Consider the following 27,022-nt stretch of genomic DNA (forward strand, 5'->3'; position numbering starts at 1 on the left):
CAGACTTGCCCAGGGACACAGGAACCTTGGACAAAAGGGCATATGCATCAGAGGAAAGTTGAGTGAGGCTGCTGAAAAATACAGCCTTGTTGCCAGGAGGGGCCCAGCCCTGGCCTCTGGCCTCACACAGGGTGCCCACCCTCTTTTGTTCTTTTACTGGAGTTGGTAATCATTGCCCAGAAAACTGGGTGACCCCAGCAACTAACACAAACCAGTAAAAAAGGTGTCCAAGGCTAATAAGCTTCCTAGTTCTAGGAATACATTCAGTGGAATACATTTTACCTCCCTCCACTACATGCTAGGCTCTGTGATTTCATATAGTGGGAACCTTTCATATAGCTTTCATATAGCTGCAACCTTTCATTTCCATGGAGGCAGCATGGAGCGGGCAGAAGGAGTAAACGCAGCTGATAAAACTCTACGTATACCCTGAGTCTGAAGCTAAGGAGTGTCAGAATAGCCAGTGATGGAGTTTCAGGTTTCCTTAGAGAGATGAGCAAAAGTAAAACAGGGGTTAGTTTGAAACATGAAATACATATCTCTGCTGCATTACCTGAAAATTTTCACTTAGGAGATGGATTATACAGGACTTCCGATCTACATTCACTGTCATCTATGAGCCAGATAGCCATAGAACCCCTGGAATAATTATAAAACTAGTGGATTAGAGTGCAAAATCTTAGAACAAAAGGTAGAATCATGGGTCTGAGTTCCAGATCAGTTTTAACAAAACAAAACTCACTCTGAGATGTTAGCTAAGTCCAATAAACAGTATGTGACTCAGTTTCCCCAATTTTAAAACAGGGGAAGAAATACTTTTCTATAGTCTACCTCATGAATTCATGGTGGGGCTCAGTAAGTAAAAGAAGCAAAACGGCTTTGCACTGTGAAAAGCTAAAATTCTTTATGAATGGAAGGCACTACTCATTCATAAGCTGGTGGGGAGACTTGATACAGAAACTAGCACTGATTCAAAACCAGGAGATAACAAGTCACTCAAACACTTAGTTTTAGCTGTTGCCAATGCTACACTGAACAAACTGGCTTTGAAATACTGGTACCTTGAAAAGACCCTGTGTAGGTTCACAAAAGCCTAAGCCAGCTTTTGGATGGTAAGCAACCAGAAAGGTCAGAGTCATTTACTTATCATGGGTGACAACCCAACCTCTGTCTTGCTTCTCGGCCTTAGTTGATTGACTCTTTTTGACATATCAGCTCAGGGCTTTGCCTTCTTCTTCAATCTGGACTTATTACCTGTTGTATTTGCCTTTCTGACTTTGGTCCTAAGAGATTCCAAGCCACCCAACTCTGTGTGTTGGGGGGGTGTGCAGGGGAAGGAGTTATTTTACTTTACATCTGGAAAAAATTTGTTCACTTTGTGCTTCTTCAGATAGAAACGCTGGATGCCTTGAGTTGTGCTCAGATTAAATAAATACATTCACAAGGTGTCAAAGCCTTCCTGTTGAGCAATTAACATTCGGACGCAGGCATCACCTTGGGAATCTGGTAGAAGCCATGAACTTTTCCACATAAAATGTACATTTAAACATATACACAATATTTTAGATATGATTTCAGGAGACTCACATACCTTCAGAGCAAGGATTAGGACCTTTAGCCCACAGGCACCATTTTACAGATTAATCTGTTACAAAATCTATGACTCTAGAGTGGATGCAGCCAGTCATTCTACTCTTAGAAGAGAAACAAGCTTTTCTAGGAGAGTTAACGCATGAGAAACTTGTTTCTGCATGTTTTATAAACCGAAAGTCAGGCTTGTACCTCTGGCAACATGATGAGGCTGAATGTCAGGATAAAAAGAACCATATTTACTCCATACATCCATCTCAAGAAGAGGAAATATGAGGCCACCGAAGAGCCAAACTGACCTATTAAAAAAATAAAAAGGTTGAAAGGGAGGTCAAAACAAAACCAAGTCTTGGTGCCTCCCAAAAGAAACGTGTTCATCGCAATGCACTGGCTGTTTTCACAGTCACAGTTTCAAGCATTCTCCTTTTTCCAGCCAGGAATCATGGTGGTGTGCGTGGTGCAGATGTCATCGAGGAGGACTGTGACCTACCCCTTTAGAGTCCACCCAAGAGAAAGCTGCCTTTTGCTTAGCACCTAGGATTGCTACTTGAAGAGCCCATTTTATTCCTTGAGTTAATACAGTTCAATGAGCAAATAGATATAAAGTGGTTACTCCAGGGCCTGTTAAACAGTAGTTAGTTATCATAATTATAATTACTTCTTCCTTACAACACTGCTCTTCTCAAAAAAGTTTACCACATCCTTTGTGGATGGTGAACCTACAGACCATCCTTTGCCGTTTTCCTGCATAAGTGATATTTTAGAGGTACAGGATAGAAGCCAAAGTTCATTCCTTCACTCTTAACGTATTTGAAGTATCTTTTGTCAGGAATTATCTTAGATGTGATACACAATGTCACAGACAGGGTTGCTGCCCTAACAGCTTACATTTCAGAGAGGTGAGAAAACAACAAAAATGTAGGAATTTAAAAATAAAAAAGAAATTGAAAAATGTATTTATCATAGTATATTGTATATTCTATATATATATATCATACATTATGATAGTATATGTAATATTACATACCACATATATGTATGTTTGTTATGTTATATAGTATACATGTATATTATATATGTATATGATACAAAATGTTACATATAATTATGTTATTATTAAAATTATATATAAAATAATTGTAGCCAGATAGGTCCTAGAGGGAGGAAGGGAAAACTCTGAGATGGGCTGCTGCAGATGGTTTGTGCAGGAAGGTATAGCAGAGAAGCTAACATTTGAATGGAGATGTTGGAGGAAGCAGCAATGCCAGAGCTTGGGAAGAGCAGCACAAACAGAGGAAAGAGCCAGAACACACTCCTTGAGGGAGACAAGGGAGCTTGGGACAACTGAGCAACAACATAAGACTGTGTGGCTGGAGCACAATGAAGGGGAAGCAATGAAAGACAAGGATGAAAAGAAAAGCCAAACCACACACATAAAGCTTTGTGAGGGAAGGTAAAGAGTGAGGATTTTTTTTTTAATGTGGTAAGTCATCAACAAGTGTTAAGCAGTAGGAGTAGGATGGGAAGTCACAATCTATGAAAAATCCCTCCAATTCTGCAGAAGGAACTGGGAGGGGACAGGCAAGGAAATGCTGTACTCACTCCAGTGAAAAGCCAAGTGAACTGTCCAGTGCTTACTGACTCAGAAAAACAATAAAAGCATTCTCTTAAATAATAGAAGTATCTTTCAATTTTGAAATTTGAAAGCTCAGGTTGAGATTTCATAGATTTACACAAGCCACATTTTTTTGATTATTACATAAGTTTCAAAATGAAATTGCTAGCTTCCCTAGTCTTCCCAATTCTCATTTTCAATTGCCCAAGAAAAAGCAGTGAACACCCTCCACCACCCTTTTTCCTGACTCATTCACCAAAACACATCCAGTGATCAACAGTTTTCTTAGGCTCTCTGGCTCTGAAACATTATAACAGGAGGAGAGAGTTTCATGTGGTGCAAATTTCAACCCCTGCTTGCTAAGATGAGGCTGAGCTCACATGAAAGTCATATTTCTGGAACTTAGTGTTTTCTTTAACAGGGTACCATCTCACTCATTCCCATAACATGGTGGCAGTTTTTACAGAAAGTTAAAAGGAAGTCAATATCTAAACAAGCATTTTGGAAGAAATCAATTATTTTCAAGTCTGAATATTTGTATTCATTTTGCTTTGTAAAGGGATGCAGAGTTCTACAAGATTTCTGAAAGCATGTGGTTTTGACAAACACACCCCCAGGTGCTGTAACCAAATGCACTGGTCCATCTGCAGAAAGTCTTAAGCAGATCTGCCCCTCTGAGGACATCTGATCACCCACCTGATCCCAGTGATTTCATATCATTTCATGGCTGTTATCTATGTTCTCTGGTAACAACTACCCGAGGACTGCCTCAGCCAGTTTCACTCACCATGTTTTATTGAAGACAGTGGACTTCCAGCTCATTAGTTAATATAACTACTTATTAACTGGAGGTGACCCTTCATCTCTAAGTATCTGGGATAAGCTTTTCCCTGGAAACACACATGAGACCCTCTGGTATAGAGCCCCAAGCACAGAATATTGACTCATCCTTCCCTCCCTCCCTCCCTTTTTCCATCTTCCCTTCCTTCCTTTCTTCTTTCCTTCCTTCCTTCTTTCCTGCCTTTTCATACTTTTGCTGTTCTAAATAGCACCACAGCCCATGCTTTCCCAGCAGCGAATTCACAACCACTGGCACATTATTTCTTAAATTGAGTACAGAGCATAAATATCCCTAAAGGCAAAAGAAAAGGAGCAAATTAAAATGTTTCAGTAAGTATCCCCTTCCCCATACATAATCCATATTCACTGTGGATGAAGCATCTTCTAGAATACAAGTCTTCCAAACTCTAATTTTTCAGAACCATGTTATTTGGAGGTAGAGATGTGACAGCTAAGCCTTTTCTTTACAGAATCCTAAGTGTAAAGAAAATGAATTACAGGAAAACACACTTCATTAAAAGTACAGCAATTATAGGAAAGAACCAAACGCAGGTCAAAGAGACCAAGGAATCCAAAAGACAATGTTCCTTCTACATGACACCTACCAATAGTAGAGGGGGAAGACAAAAACAAAGATCATAAAGGAGAAAAAAAAATCAACTGGCTGACATAAAAGCTCCCTAGGGACCTTTCCCTGTCTCAACACAAAAATGAAAAAGATGAAATCTTCCCTCTTCACCTCTATTTACCCTAGCAGTACTATCCTTTCAGGTTAACTGAAACAGGCATTTACATATCTTTTTAGTCTCTTACATAAACTGATTTATTCTTGTAAAGAACAACAATGAGTAATAATAATAATAATAATAATAATAGCTGAAATATCTTGATGGTCAGTTATATATGCTAAATCTTTACGTGCAGCAATTCATTTTACTACCTCCAGAACCTGGTAAGGTTAAGTACTACTAGTCCCACTGTGTGGATAGGTTATCAAAAACTTAAACATAGCAGTTGACTGTACCAGACTTGATTAATAATTGTAAGAGCTAACTTTTATGAATCTTTGTTTCAGACATCTATTTGACCTCTGATACATAATTCATTTAATCATCATCAAATCCCTTCAAGAAGGGAACTATTAACACTCCCACATTTCAGAGACATAGGCCCATAAGTGACAGAACTAACAAATAATGGAGCCGGGGTTACACAAGTAGTTACATAGGTAGTAAATGATGGAGACAGACTTCTACGCTAGGCAGTCCTGATCTAGATGTGTTTAACTCTAAATCTAGATATCTTTTAACTACAGTGCTATATTGTTCCTCAAGTGGAATCATAATTAAATTAATTTGAAAATTTCTGACATACAGAATAAATATGCCAAAAATGTGAGTGTCTGTAAGACTAGACACAGGCAATATCCATCAATCATCTAAGGGTGATCAAATTCACAAATACAGATGGGGCCTATAAATGACCAGTTCTTTTTTCTTTAATCTACCTAATAAATGCTGTTTCCATAATAAAATATTAATATGCTAAAACATAGTCTTTGGCATGTATCAAAGTAAGAACTTAAACTTTATGCAGTGTTTTTATTCCTGTATTTTCTTGTGCTTTTAAATTAGGGTTAAAGTTCCACCTCTCCCTCTGATTATTTATCACTAAGGCAAAGTAATTTATAAGTCTGTCATCATGCATAATTTCCTCTTGAACAGATGGGTAATGAGACAACAGATAAATATAAGCATTTTTAATGGGAAAAGACCAATTAAATCACCTGCTGTGTGAGTATAATATAAATACCATCTAGTTAGGCTAGGATATAAAGCACGGTTTCTTTCAAATTGGTCTAGGAATAGGGAATTGAATGTGCCAGATCTAATTTGTACTTTCTAGAGTTCTTAGGCGAAGAGAGAACTATGAGGCTTAAACTCTGTGCTTAGAGTTGTTTATCTGAGGCTATTTCCAGTCTAAAAAATAGGTCTATCACACCTTAATTGTGGTGCTACAATTTACCTTTAGGAAGAAGTAGGATTTCATTTCTGAGAAAGACTTGTAATCCCAGTTTAAAAGCCATTCAATGATTTAGTCCATCAGTTTAATACAATGCTGGAATCACAATGGGTATAAATTATATTTCACAGGAGTACAAATAGATAGCTTCTTTAGCAAAATATGCAATGAACTGTGGTTAATAAAGAATACCCCTGCAGTAAGCCTGGGGTTTTCAGCATGGCCCCTTTACGAGGCTGGCATGACAGCAAAACTCCACAGCATCCCCCTGTGATGTAGAACTTTTCACCATCCCTTTGCAGCAGGAATTATCCAATCTATTTTCTACATGAAAAAAATTGGGAGTATTCAGGTAAGGACCTGGTCTAGACTAGTCAAGAGATCCAGGTCTTTCTGGAATCAGGATGGAAACAGCATGAGTTTTAGAATCAAAAGGATAAGTCACACCTAGTCTAAAACGTGTATTGTTTTAACATAATTTTTGTAATCATCATCAAATCCCTTCAAGAAGGGGACTATTATACGCCCATTTTCAGAGACATAGGCCCATAGGTGACACCGCTAATAAATGACAGAGCTTAGAAACTCAGTAAAGGGTAGTAATTAGAGATTCCTTTAAAACTACACATTGTTCAGTATTTATTTAGAGATTGAGAGAGAGTCTCAAGGGCAAGGTGGATTAGAAAGTCTGCTGGGAGTGGAGCTCAACTGTTTCTCTTTTGAACATGTCACTTACCAAATCCATAATCATCTTTATTATTTAATTGCTCATATTTTATGATCTGTCTTCCCCACCCACACACACATACCCACGAACGTATTTGGATTAAGATCAACCCTTGCCTGTCTTTGTCAGCATCACATCCCCAGTAACTAGAAACATGCTTGATAAATGGTAGGCACTCAGAAAGTGAGTATTTGCTCAACTAATCAATTGAGTCAAGCTTATTCTGAAGATTACATGAGATATTATATGTCAGATGACTCTGACTTTCAAAAGTAATATAATATTTTTGAAACTTTTGTAAGATCAAATGGTCATTTCTGTAAGAGAAAAGCATTCATATTAATCTTACAAAAATATACATTTTATAAATAGAGTACATATTTAACCTATTTGCATTCTAAAAAAAGAATTTGCAGAAAAGGTAAATTATTTAGGCTTCACTTAATATAAATATGTTTTCCATTTAACCGTTTCAATAATTTATTACTCAAAAGGATAAAAAACATCACATACTTAGATATACATCTAAACCTGATCATAACAGAAATCATAGAATGTTGGGCTGGAAATGGCCTTGCATAGTAACTAGTAAACTCTGAATTTTGTGGAAATTCCAAATGTGGAAACAGAGGGTCAGAGATGTAAAAGATTTCCCAAGCCATAGAACCAGTAAGGAGCAAAAGGACCTCAATTTTTAAAAAGCCAATCCCAGGTCTTATTCTCTCCATCTTCCATTCAACTTAGCTTCAAACACCACCACAGATCTACGCTTTCCCTATCTCTGGTAGGGTACTTTCTATGAGATGGATAGTCCAACTCAGTGACTCTGCTAATACATTCCTAGAAAGGTTTCAGATCTCTTAACTAATACAAAAGCATATGATCTGCTTATGACTAACATTAAAATCTTAGTACTTTAAGAATCTTTATACTATGAAATATTTAATTAAATAAATAACTCATTCAAAAATAAATACATGAGAAAATGAGAAACATTCTCCAAATAGGATAACTATCAAGGAAATGTACAACTACTCATCCTGCCATTGTTTTGGTAGAATTCTCTCTCAGACCTGGTGTAAAAGAAAAGGTTTATAAAATCTTCCTCAAAGTAAAAATCATTAGGCCACATTGGGAAAAGCACGTCTTTGGGCTCAGACAGACTCCACATTATATCTCAGCTCCCCTACTAACTAACATTGAAACAATTATTTAACACAACTCTAAAATAGGAAAGTTAATATGTACCTTGCAGGCACATTAAAGATTAAATGAGATGATATGTGTAAAGTGTCTTACTAGTAGTGGCATTTTATAAATGATGGTTGTGGGGACTGTTCATAGAATGCAAAATAAGGGTTAATTCTAAATTAAATACAGTGAGGAAAAGCACTGTTAAAGGTGAAGAAATCAGGACAACCTAGTCAAATCATATTTGCATATAAAAGGGACAATAATCCACATTTGCATGAATTGTCCAGCTTGACTGTCCCAAATTTTCTGGGGGAAGAAAAAAGGGGGAAGATACATGAGAGTATTATTGAGTAACTCTCAATCTGTCTTTTCCACTGTGACACAAAGGATAAATGGTGCTCATAGGTGTATCTCATTCCTGTGTGCAATTTCTGGCAATAAAATAATTTCATCTGTTTCTATCCCTCTTAAGATAGGCTATTGCAACACAAGTGAGCATGACTTTTTTCTTCAGTTAGACTGGAACCTGTTGTAATGTAACTTAAAAACAAGTAAGTTGCAAATGTTTATATTTTAACTATCATTAGTTATACATTTCTTGGGATACACTTCATAACTGATTAAGATTCAAACCTATCATTTTTGTAAATGAACAGACTGAGGCCCAGAGCGATTAAATGATTGGCTCAGAGTCAATGGCTAATCTGTGGCAGAGCAAGAACCAAATGCAGTTCTTTCCACATAGATTGTATTAGGATCTTAATGCTCCATATGGCCTTCCATTATGAGACCAGGAGCCATGAAGGGGCTTTGTGATGATGGCACAACCCTCATGGCTTGCCTGTGACCCCTGCCACCACCTTAGGCCATCCCGAGAGCCATCTCACCCACAGCAGTTTAGGAAATTAACCCAGAGGCCACTCTCTGTGCAAGGTTAACCAGCAAAGACAGTGGAAATAGGCACAGTGACTGGCAAGCAGGAAGGGACTTTGCCCTCCCAGCTGACACCCATGCCACTCACTGGCAGCCACTCCCATCACTCCAGTACTATGTTCCAGAAGAACCTTGTTCAATCCAAAATCCCTCAAACACCAGAAAGAGGGCTTGGTGAGACTGGAATCACCAATCTTCCTGAGAAAGAATTCCAAATAAAAGTCATAAGCATATTAATGGAGCTACAGAAAAATATTCAAGAGCTAAGGGATGAATTCAGGAGGGACATAACTGAAATAAAACAAACAATGGAGGGATTTAAAAGCAGATTAGGTGAGGTAGAGGCAGTGAATAGAACAGAAATCAGAGAATAGAAATACAGAGAAGCTGAGGCAGAGAGAGATAAAAAAGGATCTCTAGGAATGAAAGAATATTAAGAGACCTGTGTGACCAATCCAAACAGAACAATATTTGCATTAGAGGGGTACCAGAAGAAGAAGAGACAGGAAAAGGGATAGAAAGTGTCTTTGAAGAAATAATTGATGAAAACTTTCCTAATCAGGGAAAGAAAATAGTCTCTCAGGCCATGGAAGTCTACAGATCTCCCAACACAAGGGACCCAAGGAGAACAACACCAAGACATATAAAAATTAAAATAGCAAGATCAAGAACAAGGACAGAGTATTAAAAGCATCCAGAGAGAGAAAAAAGATCACCTACAAAGGAAAGCCCATCAGGCTATTATCAGACTTCTTACAGTCCAAAAGGGAGTGGCATGATATATTCAATGCAATGAAACAGAAGGGCCTCGGATAAAGAATACTCTATCTGGCAAGACTATCATTTAAATTTGAAGGAGGGATTAAGCAATTCCCAGATAAGGAAAAACTGAGAGAATTTACCTCCCACAAACCATCTCTACAGTGTATTTAAAAGGGACTGCTCTAGATGGAAGTGTGCCTAAGACTAAAAAGCTTTTACTAGAGAAAATAAAACCACAACAAAGGAAGCAGACCAACTAAATACTAACCAAATGCAAAATTAAATCAGCTACCTACAAAGTTAGTCAAGGGATACACAAAGAGAACAGAATATGTCACCTAACATATAAAGAATAGAGGAGGAAGAAAAAGGAGGAAAAAATAAAAAGCACCTTTAGGTTGTGTTTGCAATAGCATACTAAGTGAATTAAACTAGAATGTTAGACAGTAAGGTAATACACATGAATCTTTGGTAACCACAAATCTAAAGCCTGCAATGGCAATAAGTACATACCTATCAATAATCACCCTAAATGGAAATGGTCTGAATGCACCAATCAAAAAACATAGAGTCACCAAATGGATAAAAAGACAAGACCCATCTATATGCTGCTTACAAGAGACTCACTTCAAACCCAAAGACATACACAGACTGAAAGTAAAGGATGGAAAAATATATTTCATGCAACTAATAGGGAAGAAAAAGTAGGAGTTACAGTACTTGTACCAGACAAAATAGATTTCAAAACAAATAAAGTCACAAGAGACAAAGAAAGACATTACATAATGATAAAGGGGTCAATCCAACAAGATATAACCATTATAAATATCTATACATGCAACACAAGATCACCTACATATGTGAAACAAATACTAACAGAATAAAAGAGGGAAATAGAATGCAATGCATTCCTTTTAGACCTTTAACACAACACTCACTCCAAAGGACAGAGCAACCAGACAGAAAATAAGTAAGGAGACAGAGGCACTGAACAACATATTAGAACAGAAGGACCTATCAGACATGTATAGAACACTCTACCCAAAAGCAGCAGGATACACATTCTTCTCAAGTACACATGGAACATTCTCCAGAATAGACTACATACTAGGCCATAAATAGAGCCTCAGAAAATTCAAAAAGATTGACATTGCCCCAACCAACTTCTCAGATCACAAAGGTATGAAACTAGAATTAAATTGTACAAAGTAAACAAAAAGGCTCAAAAACACATGGAAGCTTCACAACATGCTCCTAAATAATCAGTGGATCATGACCAAATTAAAACAGTGATCAAGCAATATATGGAGACAAATGAAAACAACAGTGCAATGCTCCTACTTCTGTGGGATGCAGCAAAGGCAATTCTAAGAGGAAAGTATATAGCAATCCAGGCCTATTTAAAGAAAGAAGAACAATCCCAAATGAATAGCCTAAATTTGAAATTATTGAAACTGGAAAAAGAAAAACAAATGAGGCCCAAAGTCAGCAGAAGGAAGGACATAATAAAGATCAGAGAAGAAAGAAATAAAATTGAGAAGAATAAAACAATAAAAAAAATCAATGAAACCAAGAGCTGGTTCTTTGAGAAAATAAACAAAATAGATAAAACCCTAGCCAGACTTACAAGAAAGAAAGAGAATCTACACACATAAACAGAATCAGAAATGAGAAAGGAAAAATCATGACAGACACCACAGAAATACAAAGAATTATTAGAGAATACTATGAAAAATTATATGTTAACAAACTGGATAACCTAGAAGAAATGGACAACTTTCTAGAAAAATACAACTTTCCAAGACTGACCCAGAAAGAAACAGAAAATCTAAACAGACCCATTACCAGCAATGAAATTGAATTGATAATCAAAAAACTACCCAAGAACAAAACCCCTGTACCACATGGATTCACTGCTGAATTTTGTCAGACATTTAGAAAGACCTAATACCCACTCTCCTTAAAGTTTTCCAAAAAAAATAAGAGGAGGGAATACATCCAAACTCATTCTATGAAGACAGCATCACTCTAATACCAAAACCAGGGAAAGATCCCACAAAACAAGAAAACTAAAGACCAATATCCCTGATGAACACAGATGTAAAAGTACTCAACAAAATTCAAAAATACAAGAGAATCATACACCATGATCAAGTGGGGTTCATCCCAGGGATGCACGGATGGAACAACATTCCAAAATCCATCAACATAATCCACTATATCAATAAAAAGAAGGATAAAAATCACTTGATCATCTCCATAGATGCTCAGGAAGCATTTGAAAAAATTCAACATCTATTCATGATAAAAACTCTTAACAAAATGGGTATAGAGGTCAAGTACATCAACATAATAAAGGCCATATATGACAAACCCACAATCAACATCATACTTAACAGTGAAAAGCTGAAAGCTTTTCCTCTAAGATTGGGAACAAGACAAGGACACCCTCTCTCCCCACTCTTATTCAACCTAGGACTGGAGGTCCTAGTCACAGCAATCAGACAACAGAAAGAAATAAAAGGCATCCAGGTTGGTAAGGAAGAAGTTAAACTGTCCCTGTTTGCAGATGACATGTATTATACATAAAATACCCTACAGAATCCACTCCAAACTACTAGAATTAATATCTGAATTCAGCAAAGCTGCAGGGTACAAAATTAGTACACAGAAATCTGTTGCATTCCTATACACTAATGATGAACTTGCAGAAAGTGAAATCAGGAAAGCAATTTCATTAACAATTGAATCAAAAAGAATCAAATACCTAGGAATAAACCTAACCAAGGAAGTGAAAGACCTATACCCTGAAAACTACAAGACACACCTAAGATAAATTAAAGAGGACAGTAATAAATGTAAATTCATCCCATGTTCTTGGGTAGGAAGACTTAATATTGTCAAAATGGCCATCCTGCCTAAAGCAATCAATTTACAGATTTAATGCAATCCCTATCAAAACACCAACAGCATTCTTCAATGAACTAGAACAAATAGTTCTAAAATTCATATGGAACCACAAGAGACCCTGAATAGCCAAAAAAAATCCTGAGAAGGAAAAATAAAGCTGGGGGGAATATGCTCCCCAACTTCAAGCTCTACTACAAAGCCACAGTAATCAAGACAATTTGGTACTGGCACAAGAAAAGACCCACAGACCAATGGAACAGACTTGAGAGCTCAGATATAAACCCAACCATATATGGTCAATTAATATCTGATAAAGAACCATAGATATACAATGGGGTAATGACAGCCTCTTCAACAACTGGTGTTGGCAAAACTGGACAGCTATGTATAGGAGAATGAAACTGGATTACTGTTTAACTCCATACACAAAAGTAATCTCAAAATGTATCAGAGACCTGCATGTAAGTCATGAAATCATAAAACTCTTAGAGGAAAACATAGGCAAAAATCTCTTGGACATAAACATGAACAATTTTTTCATGAACATATTTCCCTGGACAAAGGAAACAAAAGCAAAAATGAACAAGTGGGGCTATATCAAACTAAAAAACCTTCTGTACAGCAAAGGACACCATCAGTGGAATGAAAATATATCTTATATATGGGAGAATATATTCATAAATAACATATCTGATAATGGGTTGACATCCAAAATATTTAAAGAGCTCACACTCCTCAACAACCAAAAATCAAATAACCTCATCAAAAAATGGGGAGAGGATCTGAACAGACACTTTTTCAAAGAAGAAATTCAGATGGTCAACAGGCACATGAAAAGATGCTCCACATTACTAATCATCAGAGAAATGCAAATTAAAATCACAATGAAATATCACGTTACACCAGTTAGGATGGCCAACATCCAAAAGACAAACAACAACAAATGCTGGTGAGGATATGGAGAAAGGGGAACCCTCCTACACTGCTGGTGGGAATGTAAATTAGTTCAACCATTGTGGAAAGCAGTATGGAGGTTCCTCAAAAAACTAAAAATAGAAATACCATTTGACCCAGGAATTCCACTCCTAGGAATTTACCCTAAAAATGCAGGAGCCCAGTTTCAAAAAGACATATGCCCCCTATGTTTATTGCAGCATTATTTACAATAGCCAAGAGTTGGAAGCAACCTAAGTGTCCATCAGTAGATGAATGGATAAAGATGTGGTACATATACACAATGGAATATTATTCAGCCATAAAAAAAAATAAATCCTACCATTTGCAACAACATGGATTGAGCTAGAGGATAGTTTGCTCAGTGAAATAAGCCATGTGGAGAACAAGTACCAAATGATTTCACTCACCTGTGGAGTATAACAACAAAGCAAAAACTGAAGGAACCAAACAGAGCAGACTCACAGAACCCAAGAATGGACTAACAGTTACCAAAGGGAAAGGGACTGGGGAGGGTGGCTGGGAAGGGAGGGATAAGGGGGAAAAAGGGGCATTATGATTAGCACACATAATGTGGGCGAGGGGGCATGGGGAAGGCAGTATAGCACAGCACAGAGAAGACAAGTAGTGACTCTATAGCCTCTTACTATGCTGATGGACCCTGACTGTAATGGGGTATGTGGTGGGGACTTGATAATGGGGGGAATCTAGTAACCATAATGTTGCTCATGTGATTGTATATCAATACCTTAATAAAAAAATTCAATGAAAAATGCAGTATTGTCAAAGTAATACTTATTAAGGAGGAAAATAAAGTAAGACAGGAATGGTACAGGAATATGTGACAGGAAGAACAATTAATAAGCTGATGCTTTTTAATCCATGGCTTTCAATAATGAGAAAAGTGGACTGAGGGATAGTCATTCTGAAAACATGCCCAATCATATCAGTGAAATATCCATCAACTGTGTTATCTCCCTATGGAGCCTCCATTTTAATTATGCAACAGCACATTTAAGCAGCAGGAAAATCTGCCTCATGATCTGTGGTGACATGGAGGAAAATCAGACCTTAGTCAAAACCCTCAGAAGCCAGAATATGGCAAGGTTGTGCTCAGAAATGTTTTAAATATTACCCTCTTTTCTTTATTAATTTTTTAAATTATTTACTATATTTACAATGTTTTAAAATTTCGCTTGCCTTATTCTAAGCCTAAAATACATTGTTCTATATAAACACTGTTCTAAGTTGATGAAGTATATTCTCTTGCCTTCTCTGTAAACAAGGAATACTGTATAAAATGAAGGCACAATAAGATATTCAGATAGCAAATTCCTGAATGATTATTGCATATTCTATTTCAGAGGCTTGATATGAAGATTTCTTCATTCTTTCAGACATTGTTCATTTTGATTATGTTGTAACACTCACAAGAATATGTATTTTCAGTGTCATGTTATTGCCAAAATAAAATCTCTGCCTTCCTAATGATGACTCTCTGTCATTGTGCAAAATACTGACTTCCCTATGTAAGAGAGAAAAAAAGTTCAAAATGAGAATATTTTGTTCTAATGTAGGAAGGGAGTCTCGAGTGCTGTGATAGGTAAATGCTAGCAAATCTTCTCAGTGAGCAGAGGACCTTAAATATGTTTTTGTTTGTTTTCTTGTTTTTCATCTTTCTAATAGTACAGAAACTGAGAAAGGCACCTGATAAGCTTATGAGACATTTATTTAGGACAATTTTCCTATGTAATGAGATCTGACGGGCACTTACTTTCAATTGCCTTGATTTTATTTTCCCATGGGACACAAGCAGCTTTGAAGTTCTCAAAATCACGAAGAAATTTTACCCATTTCTGAAAAGGAAGCCAAATACAACAGTAGAACTCAATCTCTTGTTTGTTATGATGTTTATTCCCCCAGCTCACCATCCCAAAATATCACAGGACAATGAGCTTGGGAAGATCTTTCTGAAGCCACATACTGCTTTTTGTAAAAAGGAAAAGCAGTAGGCTTTACTTGCCTCCCTGTTCCCAACCCACCCCCAGACCAATATAATTCAAAAGTTTTTACAGATCCGCTGTTCTACAGAAAATATGCTGTGAAAGATCTGTGTGTGATACCAGACAATAAAACAGCAGGGACTGTTAGGATGCAATAAGGTGAAAGGAAATGGTATGTGTTTCCTTGGATATTCATTGCATGAAGAAATGAATGAAATGTGAATAAGACACAGCTCCTGCCTTGAAGGGCTTCTGGGTCTTCTAGAGTAGACTGCACATAAACAGGTCATCTGGGTCTACTGGAGTCTATGCTCCATCACCAGAGTAATGTACCAAGAGGATGGTCAGTGCTGTGACAGGGCACTTTTCATTCTGGTAGAGGTAGAGCATCAGCTTAATGGAAAGGCATAGCATTATGGAAAAGGCAGGAAGAAAAATCATCATAAATTGGTTTTTATACAAGTTCTTCCTTCCATTTTACTCCACAGTGTTGGATCATACCTGGTCAGGAGGCCCACTAGGAAGAATGGGGAAAGGGAAGATAACTGTGCATATGTGTACATGAGCTGGACAGGCACACAGAGCCTAAATAACGGTAGGAGACAAGTCTGAAGTTCAAAATATTACCCAACCAGAAACAATCCAAATGTCCATCTACAAAAGAATGGATAAATAGACTGTGGTATCTTCATACAATGGAGTACAATACATACTTACAATGAACTATAACTCCCAAATATGGACATAATATTGCATCAAAACAACCAGAGATAAAAACATTAATACTATATTATTGCATTTTTAAGTTATAAAAACACAAAACCAATCTATTATCTATCTATATACATATCATAAATCCATCAATCTATCATCTATTTTATATTTAAGATATATGAATTTTATTCACAACCTCCATCTTTATGGGAATACATTTAGCTTACACATGGTATAACATTTGTAAAGAAGGGACAAAAATATATATGTACCTACATTGCTGTGAGAATTAAATATAAGTAAATATAATGAATATAATAACTTTATAAAAGGATTCAGTACAGCAATTGGCATACAATAAATACTAAATAAATGCTAGTTTCTTTTCTATCTTTTCTAAAAATCTGTACTTATATTGGTATATCATTTGTTTTGCCTTATTTTCTATCCAATTTATAGTTGATGTTCCTGATACAGGAGAGGCATATGGCACTTACAGACATTTTGAGAAAAAAACTTTGACCCAGGACCCATTAACTACTAAGGAATAAAAATGAAAGGGGTACAATCTTTTACATTTAGGAGTGATAAAATCACACATAAGTAAGTCTTTTGTTATAAGCCAATGCTTGTCAACTGCTTTTTCACTGAAACTCCTATAAAGAGTCTTTTTGAACTTTGCCTTTTTTTCTGAATCACCCCCCACCCCAAATTTTAGTACCATAGACTGTGAATGTACTGTATGTGTATATGTGCTTTGTACATATAAAATATAATATTTTTTTCTCTCTCTCAGAAGCGGACCAATTTTTCCCCTTGGAGTCAGCATGACCTCCATTGGGAATATATGGCATCAATCAAACTGAGTCATGAAAATACTTACCTTGGCCATCATCATCTTAAATGCAAACCACCGTTTTCCTTTTCCTTTCCCAAGAGCTCCCTCATTTTCATTCACAAACTTTTTTGCTTCCCTGAGAAAAGAAAACAAAATAAGGGGTAGATGGGTATTAAGTTGAGATTAATAGACTATAGAGGTAATGGACACTTACTTTTATTAGGTTTGCAGGCTTATTTCTTGCAGACCCTTCTAGACCCTTACCAAGTGAATCTAAGCCACATTTCATAACCTAGGGACTTGTAATGGATGTTTAGGATTTTTAATTTTGGCTAGGAAAAATAAGATATTCTAGTCTCACTTATTAATCAACTGGAGTCATCAAAATGCAAGAAATTCATGCTGAGTGTCAAAATAAAGGACCCTAGTTCTTCTCATTTCTACCACATATAAAACTGAATCTGAAGTTTACTTCAGATTCTGGCAGTCAGAATGTTTATTTTAAAATCTTCCCTTCTTTTTTAAGGATTACTTTTTTAAAAAATAGGGCAGGGAGTTTAGGATAGACTGACATAGAACATATATATTGACCTGGTATTTAATTTCATAAAAATTATAATGACTTAAAATAGAAAAATCATACTGCATAAAGCAAATGGGGTTCAGGGATGAGGGAAAAGAAAACCAAAAAGGAATAGTTTTTGGCCTTGCATCACAAAGGGCTTCAAATGTAAACCTTAACATTATTCCCAAATATTTATACATTTACAGTATAAATATTTATATAGATTGATATCTTTTTCTGTGTGTTAAAAAGCATTAATTCATCAAAATGAATAATATGAACATGTTAAATATACCACAATTTCTGTAACCTTGTTTGGTCACTTCTGCTATTGTTGTTTGGTTGATACATGGAAAGAATTTTAAAAGTAGAGGCATCCCAAGCTTGTCCTGACCTCTCAGGGGTTGTAGAGGGTATAAACCAAGAGATAACCCAAGCCTGGACCACAGTTCTAAGGCACAATGCTGTCAGCAGTTGGATGCCCCCTGGAATGTACAATTTTACAGACAAGATCCTTCAACACATGACTATATTAACACACAAAGTAAATCTTAAAAACGAAAAGCCTGCAAAGGATTTTTTTGTAAGGTGTTCCATAGTATCAGTGCCAAAGTCATTATTTCACAATACGTAGTGATCAAAATACAGCACCTGCTGACTTAACCAATAACTAAACAGTGGGGCTTCACTGCTCACTGGGCATGCGCACTCACACTAAGTCCACCATAAAAATATAAGCAAAATGGAGAAGTATCTCTTCAAGTCATCAAGCAGGTCCCCTAAATCAGTTCCTTGATGGCAGGGATGATATGCTGTCCTTGTGTATCTCCCACAGCATGACCACTACTTTGAATATTGGAGGTATTTAATAAACCTAGACCTTCTGGAAATAGAACTGAATGCCAATACTTAGGGTAGATATAAACAAGGGAACGTCTAATAATTGTATTTCCCACATCAATTCATGCTGAAAAGCAAAGTATTCCTAGATTTTGGGATTATACCCTTCTTCATGAGTCTTCTTAGATACTCAGTAGGGCAGACTCCTGGAAATGGAGAAGAGTTCTTAGACTGGCCCCTTTTTCTCAAATGCCCTGACATTTCACGTGTCTTCTAGGCTGTGAAGATTAATTTAAAAAGAGTTTCTAAAATATTCTACACATTCTAAACTGTTCAATAAAGCCAATATCAAAAAGTATAAACTGAACTCTCATGGCTGGGTTTTTAGATCCATGCAATCTCAAAAACACATTCCATTTAAGCATTAATTATGTATTACAGAGATGGTAAGACAGGAGTGAGCAGAGCACCAAGCAGATATTTATGCAATGCTGAACTGATCTAAACTAAAAACCAGGTAAACTGAGTTCTAACCCAGTCTCTGCGATTTGTCTTTGAGAACTTGCTGCCATTTTTCACACCATCTGTACACGCACTCAGGAGTGTCCTGCTTCTCAGAGGAAAGCACACTTGCCCAGAACTCACACACACCTGAGCAAGTTCCAGCATGGATCTGCTCGGTTACTGTGTGGACTTTACCAGATCAAGATTTCCTAGCAAACAAATGGGCAGGCAGTTGTTTCCCTACTTGCCAGGGTGGCAGCAAGAACAAGATGAGATAATAAATGTAAAAGTGCTGAAGGGATTATGACACAGTCAATTCCCCTATAATACTTGTTTTGAAACTGTAAATTTTTTCTAACATGATTGATAGATCACAGAACAATTTAAGCACAACACAAATTTTGTGTTTGCATATGTGTGATTATATCTTTAAGAAACACTAGGTGACTGCAGCGAACCGCATCCAGCTAAATCTAGCAGTAAGTACCCCAAATGCACACACCTCATCCATCAGGTACCTCACTGCACCACTCAGTGACCAGCCACCTCCACTCACAGCTGGTGTTACAATGATCCCCCTTTCACACACTCGACCATATACACAAATTACAAACCTGCTGAAGGCCCCTCCCACCAGCAAACATGAGGTCTTTTTCAAGATAAGCTGCCATGTTCGTTGTATTATTTACGTATTGCTAAACCATTTAGCATGTATAAAATGTTTATACATTTATACCTATTTTTAATACCTATTATACCCTTTTATACCTATTTTTTTAACATGTCACTGATGATGTTTCTAAACATTGGGCCCCTATTCCCATTTTTCCTGCAAGTCCTGTCGTTTACATTGCCCAATTTTGCATAGTATGGGTTATTTTTAGAAACCCGTACACTGCGTTATAGCAGAACTGGCTATAATTCAGTTACTTGGCATCAAGAATTTTGAATTTCATAAAAACAAATATACATAGGAATTATCACATCACTCTATTATAATAAACTCATATAAATAGAGAATCAAAAATTCTTCTTAGTATGTAAAATCAAAATTTGTTTCTCAAATGTAAAATGCTTACTCTATGGGCATATTCACCGCTCTAGATACTTAGCAGATACTTTCAAAGACACTCAGTTTGGCCTAGTAGAGTTATATCACTTTCTAGATGAGTGACCCCAATTACAACACAGGACTGCTCTAAGCAGTCAAGTATAAAGAAACAGCTATCCTGACAAGACTCAATTTTGTGGGCTGATGAATATGTTTCAGGAATATTACACTAGAAAGCTTTAAGAGAGAAAGAGGCAATTTAGGGTTATAACCAAATTAAAATCACCACAAAATTGATTATGAATTCATTTAACAATACAGAAGCCTATTTACATGGCATTCATATGTTTTTTTGGCAATTATAATAAATGCAATTTTGCTCCAAACAATCTAAACAAGGTTTTATTGTTTGTCTCTTCCATTGTCAAGTTTTTCCCTGACATTATGCATAGTTTCTTATTTCCCTCTCAATTACCACCAACTCCATCTTAACGTACTTACCCTGAGACTTTGGTGTTCAGATAAAGGTCTGGACTTGACTCTCCACCACATAACCTCAGGTGTGAAATTTTTCTCCTCCCTAATGTCCTACCCCTTCTCCATCCTCCAAGAGACTTCCCCCAGGTTTCATGCCAAAGGGATCCCTGAACAGCCATTATAGCTCCTCCTGCTCCTCATGCCCTCCCTGACCAAAATTACTACTAAACTCAATGCCTCAGAAATCTGGGGTGACTTTAAAACAAAGCCAGGGACCACATGACGGGCAGAGACTAACTGTTAAGCAAGAACACGTTCTTGATCCCCCCGACAGGAAGCTCCTGGGTTATCAGAAAGCACCCTTACAGCTGTCAGGCCTCAAAGAAGGGACACTGGACTACAATTGGGACAAGGCTCATGACTCACTGGAAGAACATGCCTTAACACTGTTTTTAGGGCTAACCTTTGTAATGAGCTGGCATAATTTCAGAAGGGAGAAAACTAGTATCACCCAATCCCATCTTCCCTGATAAGAGATTTCTTAACCAGCCAACAACCTCTTTCATTGTGCTATTAGAAACAAGACACAAAAAGAAAATATCCAGTATGGAGATAAACCCTGACTGTTACTCATCACAAAAAGTGCCCATGACAGATATCAGAATGTAAGAATATAAAGAGCAGAGTCTTTGGAATGCAAAAGGCAAAATAACTTTTTTATGTTCTTCCTAGAGTTAATCTATCTCTCTACCCATTTGTATTTATCTGGATAATTTGAAGGGATTTTTCTATGTGGCTAAAATGAAATTGGCTTTGTGGATAAACTTTTAATATCTATTGGCCTCAAACCTTCCAAATATCTGACTGAAAAATGTGTGTCATCCCCTTGAAGTGTATTCAACAAAAGCCACCTGCTAAGACTGTAATCTGGTCTTCACATCTCAGAGCTCAAGCAAGGCCTGGTACAATATGCACAGCTCTCTAAGCTGAAACCCCAGAACCAGGGATAAATAATTGAGTGAGGACTATTTAATGACAATAATACCTGGGCTCATAATTCATTTATCAACCCCTTGTGCTGGTAATTAGAATAATATGGTTTCATGGACTTTCAAGAATGGTTTCACAGTTAGTTGGAGGAGCACACTTTGGCCTAACTTAAAAAATAGATAATTTACCCATAACACATGATACAACGCTGATTACACAGGGGAGTTAGGACATGCTGTGCTGCCTTTGACATATTCTTATCCCAGGAAACATGTTTCCTATTTGGGTTAGGTTAGCTAAGTTTGATAACCTTTGAAAACTTTGCTCTTGTTTTCAGTTTGATAGTATGATTGAGCAACCAATTTATTGCTTAAGTAAATGAAAAACATTTAAATGAAAAACGGCAACTGTAACCAAAATTCATACTCATGAACACTGAACACTTCCCAGTAAAGGGATACAAAGAATGAGAAGTCTTTCCTAATAAGCATTGTTGTTTTAAAAATTCTGACCATTTAAACTGACTAAAACTTAGGGCTCTGACTTTCCCTAAAATATTACTGAGTATTGAAAGAAAGTTGCAGAGGTAAGAAGCCACTCTAATATGCAGAGACTGAAAACAAGGTCTATAAAGCTCCTAAATAACCTAACTCCATAATTAGACTGATAGAATTATTTAAAATCATCCTAACACTGGAAGTGATGACTCAAAACATGCATATTTATAAAGGGGATGCTGGTGGCAGTAGTTGTAATGGTTAAGATGCTCAGTTGCTTCATCTGTAAAAGAGACATGATAGCAAATTTACAGCATGATCACATGCTTTATAGGAAATAATGTATGTAATGTATTAATAATAATGTGCATAATGTGTCCATAGCAAACAGTATAAGTGCCACAAATAGTAACTATTATTAATCACAATAATAGTAATAGGACTGATTCCAATTTTTATACTGAATCTCCAAATTACAAAGTCGGAAAAGGAATAGATACCTCCAGGCAAAACGGCAGAAAGCCAGCCCATTTCCCTCCAGATTATCACCCTAATGAGGTGTGGGAATAGTGGGAATTGTTCTTATGACTAAATGAGGAGAGGATTCAGCCCTGCATTTGAGACCTGAGGAGAGGGTCCTGGGGTTGGGATTCCGAAGCCCCAGTTAGGACCCAGCCCAGGGGATGCAGCCGTGGATTCCAGCCTGAGTCCTGCTCCAGCCATGCTGTGCTGCTGCACAGAGCTCAAGATGCATGGGAAGCTAGGGGTTCTCTGTGAGTAGAGGCAAAAGGGATCTCTCACTTTGAATAGGACTATGTTTTCTTCAATTCTGTGATCAGTGTCTTATAACTGAGGCACTGGTTTGAATCCTGGCTCTGTCACACACTAGTTGTATATTCTTGGGGAGATGTCATTGACCCCAAGCTTTCTCACCTGTAAAATGTGATCAGCAACAGTAACAGCAGTGCAGCTAACATATGCTGAGTACTCACCATATGCTGGGTACTACACTTAAATCCATCACCTCATTTAATCCCCACAAAATCCAGCAAGGTGGAAACTATTACTCTGTGCATCTCAGAGATGAATAAACAGGATTTGATCAATAAAGTAAGTGCCCAAGGTTACCCAAAGAATAAGTGGCACAGTTTGACTGGGATCTGAGCTCAGTGTCTCTAGTTTTACCAGAATAACACCATTGTTTACCTTGTGGGATTGGTATAAGGACATATAAAAGGTGAGATAACATAAGCAAAGTCATACTTGGTGCAACATAGTAAATGGTACTTTTGATTGTTATTCAAAAGTGTTTAATATTTTTCTGAGCAAATGTTGATGATATGCCTGGTAAAACTTCAGAATAAATAACAGTTTGTACACCACCTTTATAATGATGTAAAGATAGTGTGAGTCAATAGCCAAAGATTATGCATTTTTGCAAATGATTATTTCCTCTATGTTCCAAACATAATACTGTCGTACAGCTTGGTTCACAGTAACAAAAATACAGATTTTTGTTTGTTTCAAGGCACTGTGCCATATGAAGAGGGGGAGAAAAGAATGAGGCCTTATGCCTTTCTGCAAGGAATTTACAATCCTATTTGTAAGCCAAGATATAGATCATATTTAAGGCATCATCTAATTACTACCAAATGAGTGTAGTAAAAGTAAGTAGTGTAGACTCAGAGAAGAGAGTGGGATGGTTAGAAGGAAGCTTGAACAAAGGGAGGGTTCACCTACAAGGGAGAGGAAGGACATTTCAGCACAGGGAAATGGTTGAGCAAAGGTGAAGAGATGGACGTGTATCTGGCATCTTTAGGTGGGCAGTGAAGCGTCTAAATGCTTTAGAGAGGCTGACATGCCATAATGCTAGGTTAAACAGTACGGAATTCATTCTGAGGTCTATAAGGACTCGTGAGTAGTTCTGACCTGGGAACTGATTAAGTGCGGTACACTGCTACATGAAAAATGTTGCAATGATACCCAAGATAAATTAGGGGAAAACGGAATGTGAAGCTGGAAGCAACTCGATTTCAAATGCCTGTATCTAGGTTGTTTCTTCTTTCTGGAATGACCTTCCCCTTCTCCACCTGTTTTCTTCCTTCGTTTCATTTGAAAGATCAGGTCAATATGATAGCTTGTCCATAGGCTGCTTCTGATTCTTTCTTTCCAGCATTCCCCTCCAACCCAGGTCAGGGTGATATAACCTCTGTCCTTTATGAAGTAGTCATCCCATGTACTGTTTTCTGCTCCAATTTCACCATTGCCCTGGGATTTCCTGAAGGCAAGGTCCACATCTCTTGTTCTAATTTCCCAATCCTTAATATTGCACCCGACACAGAAGTTTCAACAAATGCTAATTGAATGAATGAACACCTATAAGACTAGAAGACAGTCAAACTGTGGCTCCTAAACTGCCTATACCTCAGAATCACTTGAGGGATATTTAGTCCAAGTCTCCCAGATGCCTTTAAGCCACAATCTCTAGGCATGACCAGGGATGTAAGTATCAGTATTTTTTAAGCTCCCTAAATGATTTCAATATGCAACAAGTTAGAGATCAAATTTGGAACTAAATTAAATTCCATTTGCTGCAATTACTAAATTTAAGTGATCTTTACACTGCTCAAGCAGTTGTTGAAGAGTTGGGCTAAAAAGCTACTATATCATATGTAATTGTTTTGGTGTCCCCTTGAATGGGCAATACTCTATATATTTTGATACTTGCCTTTGGTGAATAATTTTACTTTGCATATCCCTAGCTCACTCTTTATTTTACACCCTGAAAGGGGAACTGAATTCAGAAACAATCTGAAAACAAGCAATAAATAAACAACGAGCAAAAATTTGCCTGTGCATTCACATAACCACTTAGCCTGTATGTTTGTTTTATTTTGGTGTGCTTCCTTTTAGATAGCACCACTTCATAGATTTAAAATATATATTGAAAGATAGGTTACCAAGACCTCTAAAATTTTTATTTGCAATAAAAAGTAGAGAAATCTATGCACAAAGAGTTCTTAAGGTGATTTTTTTCACTGGTTTTGATGACACTCACGGAGATGTTTCAAAGCCAACTGTTGGTTTGGTGAATAACTAAAGCAAAGCTTGGGTACGTCGAATTTATATTAAGCTCAAAGTCACTACCCATAGAAATTCTTCAGACTTTCCAGGATTATTTGCCTGCTCTCTGGGGTTATAAAACAATGCTGATTTTCATGGCTGGCTTAAATGTCAAGTAAAGACTCAAACACATTTTAGTCGTACCTTAGAGGTCAGTCAAGCAGCTCAGAGTAATTTTAGACGAATTAAGGGGAAAATGATGTATCTGGGATTTATGGTTTAATAAAAAAAAAAGTATAGTAGATCCTCTTTCTACTCACTGATTAAATCTTTAATCTTTATTTACCTAATCTACTCTATACCTGGTTAATTTAAGATTCAATTTATGGTTGAAAAAATATTTCTTTGTATTATGATAGCAGGGACAAGGCACAGTTTTAGATATTAATCATAGCATAAACTGGTTTTCTGCCCTAGAAAAAGATCAGAAAATTCTAATACTGTAACATTATCAGCAGAGACAATGTACAACTAAGTTGCTCTAAAGAATTGTTTTGCAGTCTAAAGCAGGGTATACTAGTAACTTTTTAAATATACCTCCAGATATTTTTATTAAGCTCTATATCAAAGATTTTTTGTTTTACTTTATTTTTGTCTTGTGTTTTAATGAATCAATTGAGTATGACATTTATAAAACCAATACCCAAAAGTAGAGATGATGCTATGTGGGCTGTAGAGTTATGGGCAATATCCATAACACATCTAAGTATATCCTAGACTACTAACATTGCTTTGGTTTTTCAGAAGAAATGAGATTTGGAGAGCAAGTATCCTAAAGCCACAAATGAATCTTAAGACCAGGAGCCCTCCCCACCCCCCAAAAAAGCTAAATCCAAAATCTTACTTCAACTATTTACAATACCAAAGATTGGCAAAATGGTGATGATTCTTCTCCCCATTTTTACAGTGGGAAAATTATTCTCAGAAGTATGTAGAAATAGCACTGAAAATACAGATTACTGTACATAGGGGCAAGAAGGACCTATGTAAAATTCATATCAATAAGCAGATTAATTTTATTTCTATCATTCATTCTCCCTCTTACTTGGCTGTTTTTCTAAGTGTTGACTGTGTTTATGTTCTTAGTAATGCGTTAAGGGCTTTGGAAGAAATAAAAGAAACATGTAGGCTCCTTTCTGAAGCTAAAACTCTACTAGGAAAAATGAGACATAGGCTCATAAAATTGTTATATAACAGTGCTATTCTGCCTTAAAGTGGAAAGGGGGAAGACAGCGGAGGCTTGAGAGCTTGTCAAAGATGTTGTAGAAGGGATAAGAATTAAACTAGACATTAAAGGGCTGATAGAATTTGAGTAGGCAGAGAAAGACATTCGAGGCATCAGTTTGTAGGAATTTCCCTAACAAAGGAGGTATTTCCACCATGAATCACATATACAAACTCATATTCTTAGATATACTAACATTCAGCTCTTCACAAGGTCATTTACAGGGCTCAGTAAACACACTGCTCATTTTGCTGGGTTCGTGTGTGTTCTAAAAACACGTCTGATGAATTCTGAATACTGTGAAACAGAAGGATTCACAGGGCGCTGCCTCTGAGAGAGAGGAGCCATTCTGCTTTCAAAGTTGAAGTAAAATGTTTCTGCACAATACTGGTGTGTACCTGTTTATACCATATGGTAAACATTTGAAAGTATTATGAGATATTCTTTCAAAATATTGTATGGTGGTATTTACGAGTGCCTTTGTTTTCTGTTGGAACAGTGTGTTCTGCCTTTTGATCCATGAGTGGGCAAGAAATTTTAAATGATGGCAATCTGGTGAGCTCTGCAAATAATCAAGACTACCTGGTAAGTTTTGATTGCTTGCCACATGATAAGCTTAGATCCGGACATCTCTCCTAAGCACTTGGC

General features: G+C 36.9%; 1 protein-coding gene across 2 annotated transcripts in view; it reads right to left on the reverse strand.

The window, feature by feature from the left end:
- TMC1 (transmembrane channel like 1) overlaps positions 1-27,022 on the reverse strand; it is a 96,582-nt gene that overhangs the window by 54,563 nt on the left and 14,997 nt on the right. The window contains exons 1-4 of one of the 2 annotated variants that reach the window (XM_057498582.1): positions 20,564-20,852; positions 17,148-17,238; positions 15,322-15,403; positions 1,783-1,889 (exon numbers count right to left, since the gene is read on the reverse strand). In XM_057498582.1, the coding sequence (XP_057354565.1) occupies positions 1,783-1,889; positions 15,322-15,403; positions 17,148-17,238; positions 20,564-20,718 (435 nt within the window). In that variant the 5' untranslated portion in view covers positions 20,719-20,852. Of the gene's footprint in view, positions 1-1,782; positions 1,890-15,321; positions 15,404-17,147; positions 17,239-20,563; positions 20,853-27,022 lie in introns of those variants that run through there. The other variant, XM_036893493.2, reaches the window with a different exon arrangement.

This window comes from Manis pentadactyla, chromosome 3, assembly GCF_030020395.1.
Source record: "Manis pentadactyla isolate mManPen7 chromosome 3, mManPen7.hap1, whole genome shotgun sequence".
Lineage (NCBI taxonomy): Eukaryota > Metazoa > Chordata > Mammalia > Pholidota > Manidae > Manis > Manis pentadactyla.